The 2,792-nt window shown below is 39.7% G+C and overlaps 1 protein-coding gene across 1 annotated transcript; it reads left to right on the top strand.

Annotated features, from left to right (window-relative positions):
* The first annotated feature begins 787 nt into the window (after nt 1-787).
* On the top strand, nt 788-2,472 carry LOC128666785 (E3 ubiquitin/ISG15 ligase TRIM25-like). The gene has a single exon (XM_053721581.1). It carries the CDS (start codon nt 794-796, stop codon nt 2,363-2,365), a length of 1,572 nt encoding a protein of 523 aa, XP_053577556.1. The 5' UTR covers nt 788-793; the 3' UTR covers nt 2,366-2,472.
* The last annotated feature ends 320 nt before the right edge of the window (nt 2,473-2,792 follow it).

The following is a 2,792-nucleotide window of genomic DNA, read 5'->3' as shown; positions in this document are numbered from 1 at the left end:
ACAGGAACGGTGTAATCATTTATATTGTAATTGCTCTGGTGATGAATAAGGCGCATCAGATGCTGTAAATCTACTGATAAACAGAGAGATTGACACTGACCCATATGTGACCTTCACACATATGTATGGTTTATATGCACCAATCACATCTATCTGGAGTAGAGCAACCTGTATAATTTCACTTGATAATTTAACAGGTAAAGGTGTAAACTTATTTTATATATATAAAAGGTAAAACAGGGGTTATTTAATCCTATTCCTATTTTAACTAAAACGTTATTTCTCTTTATAGTTTTATAAGATAGATAGATAGATAGATAGATAGATAGATAGATAGATAGATAGATAGATAGATAGATAGATAGATCTGCTTACTACTGCACTGAATTACTCAAAGTCACAGTCAGGGCAGAGTCTAAAATATCCAGATTTTACTGAGTGAGAGGTATTTGGTTATATTATCTATCTACACATGTTAAGCAACACTATACCTATATATATATATATAGTTAATTTATATACACATATATGTATTTATGTGTGTGTATGTATATACTGTATATATATATATATATATATAGTGCCAGCGCTGCGGAATCTGTTGGCGCTCTACAAATACCTGATAATAATAATAATAATAGTGCAGCTTCTGCTTAACAAGCTACAATCTGCAGTCAGAACCTTGAAGGGTTAAAAATAAGGAAGCAAGGAGGTTTGCCAGTAACAACAGCAACACACCCTGTACTGAATAAGAAGAGACTTTCACTTTTATTTCTTGTCGCTCGATACAAACATGGAGTCTGCTGATCTGAGAGAGGAGCTAACCTGTTCTATCTGCCTGAGCATTTATACAGATCCTGTAACTCTCAGCTGTGGCCATAACTTCTGCCTGGGCTGTATTGAGAGTGTGCTGGGTACCCAGGAGAGGTCTGGGGTCTATACCTGTCCTCAGTGCAGAGAAACTTTTAATACGAAACCTAAACTGCAGAGGAACATAACACTGTGTAACATAGTGATAAATCTACATCCTACTCAGCCGGAGAACAGAGAGACTGGGATCTTCTGCACTTACTGTGTTCACTCTCCTGTACCTGCTGTTAAATCCTGTCTGCATTGTGAGGCTTCTCTGTGTGATACCCACCTGAGGGTACACAGCAAGTCTGAGGAACACGTCTTAACTGAACCCACCACTTCCTGGGGTAACAGAAAATGCTCCATCCATAAGGAGCTGCTGAAATATTACTGCTCTAAGGATGCTGCCTGTATCTGTGTGTCCTGCTCCCTGGCCGGAGAGCACAGGGGACACCAGGTGGAGCTGCTGAATGAGGCTTCTGAGAAGAAGAAAAAGAAACTGAGAAATGTTCTGCAGAAACTGACCACAAAGAGAGAGAAGACTGAGAAAAGAGTCCAGAGTCTGCAGGAGCACAGGAGAGGGGTGCAAGAGAAAGCAGCTGGTGTAACAGAGAGACTCACTGCCCTGATTAGGGACATCAGGAAACAGTTGGAAGACCTAGAGAAGAGAGTCCTGAGTGACATCACACGGCAGCAGGAGCAGGCTTTACTCACAATCTCTGATCTGATCAAGCAGCTGGAAAAAGAGAAGAACGAGCTGACCAGGAAGATTTGTCACATTGAGGAGCTGTACAACATGACTGACCCATTAACTGTCCTACAAGAACAGGAATCACACAGAGATGACTTTTGTGGTGCTGAGAAGGGAGATAATGACGTCACACAGAGAGGTGATAAACAGGTCCTTGCTAGGGGGGATTTGGATGAGGGTCTAATCTCAGTGACCTTATACAGAGGTTTAGCTGATATTGTGACTGATATAAAGAGAGGGCTGTTTGTGCAGGTGACAGACACATTACTGGATATAAATACAGCTCAAAATAAAGTTATTGTATCAGGTGACCTAAAAACTGCATCTTATACAGATATAGACCAGCAGCGACCAGATACACCAGAGAGATTTACATATTATTTACAGGTATTAAGTACCAGGATCTTTTCCTCAGGACGGCATTACTGGGATGTGGAGACAAGTAATTCAGGGTACTGGCGTGTAGGGGTTTGTTATCCCAGCATGATGAGGACAGGAGATAATTCAGGGATAGGAGATAATGACAAGTCCTGGTGTGTTGATAGTGATTGTGATCTGCTACATAATACAATAGAAAACTCATTAGATCCCCCTCTATCATGTTACAGAGTAGGAATACTGCTGGACTATGAGGCTGGACGTCTGTCCTTTTATGAGCTGTGTGACCCAATCAGACACTTACACACCTACACTGAGACCTTCACTGAGCCTCTTCATGCTGCGTTCGGTGTAGATGATGCCTGGGTGAGAATCATGAGCTAGATACACTAACCATAATAATAATGCTGCTACCTGTGAGCCAGTGATGTTTGTGTATTGTGCACATTTTGTGTGAACTGTACTAGAAATAAAATACTTGTGTATAAAAATCTGATCTTCTTGTACTATTATAGGCAACTGTATATATAGCACCAACATAAGGGGCAGTGTAGAACAGAAAGGTTATAAAACAGTAATTACAGTCAAGTTCAGTAAAATTATTTGTCTATTAAACTTGCATAAAAAGCTACATTGTGCAGAGTATTGTCCTATGTATGGTATAAGCACACACATTGTTACATTTATACTCACATGCATATATACACAAGAAAAAACAAGTGCACATTTATATATATATATATACACAAAACACACATATAATAGCACACACACAGACATACAACAGACAATATACGGTATGTTTGTGTAT

Source organism: Bombina bombina, chromosome 7 (assembly GCF_027579735.1).
Source record: "Bombina bombina isolate aBomBom1 chromosome 7, aBomBom1.pri, whole genome shotgun sequence".
Lineage (NCBI taxonomy): Eukaryota > Metazoa > Chordata > Amphibia > Anura > Bombinatoridae > Bombina > Bombina bombina.
This window is presented reverse-complemented; position numbering and strand designations above follow the sequence as displayed.

What these genes read in the sequence shown, in the direction of transcription:
- LOC128666785 (XM_053721581.1), top strand. Translation starts at nt 794, where the DNA reads ATGGAGTCTGCTGATCTGAGAGAGGAGCTAACCTGTTCTATCTGCCTG.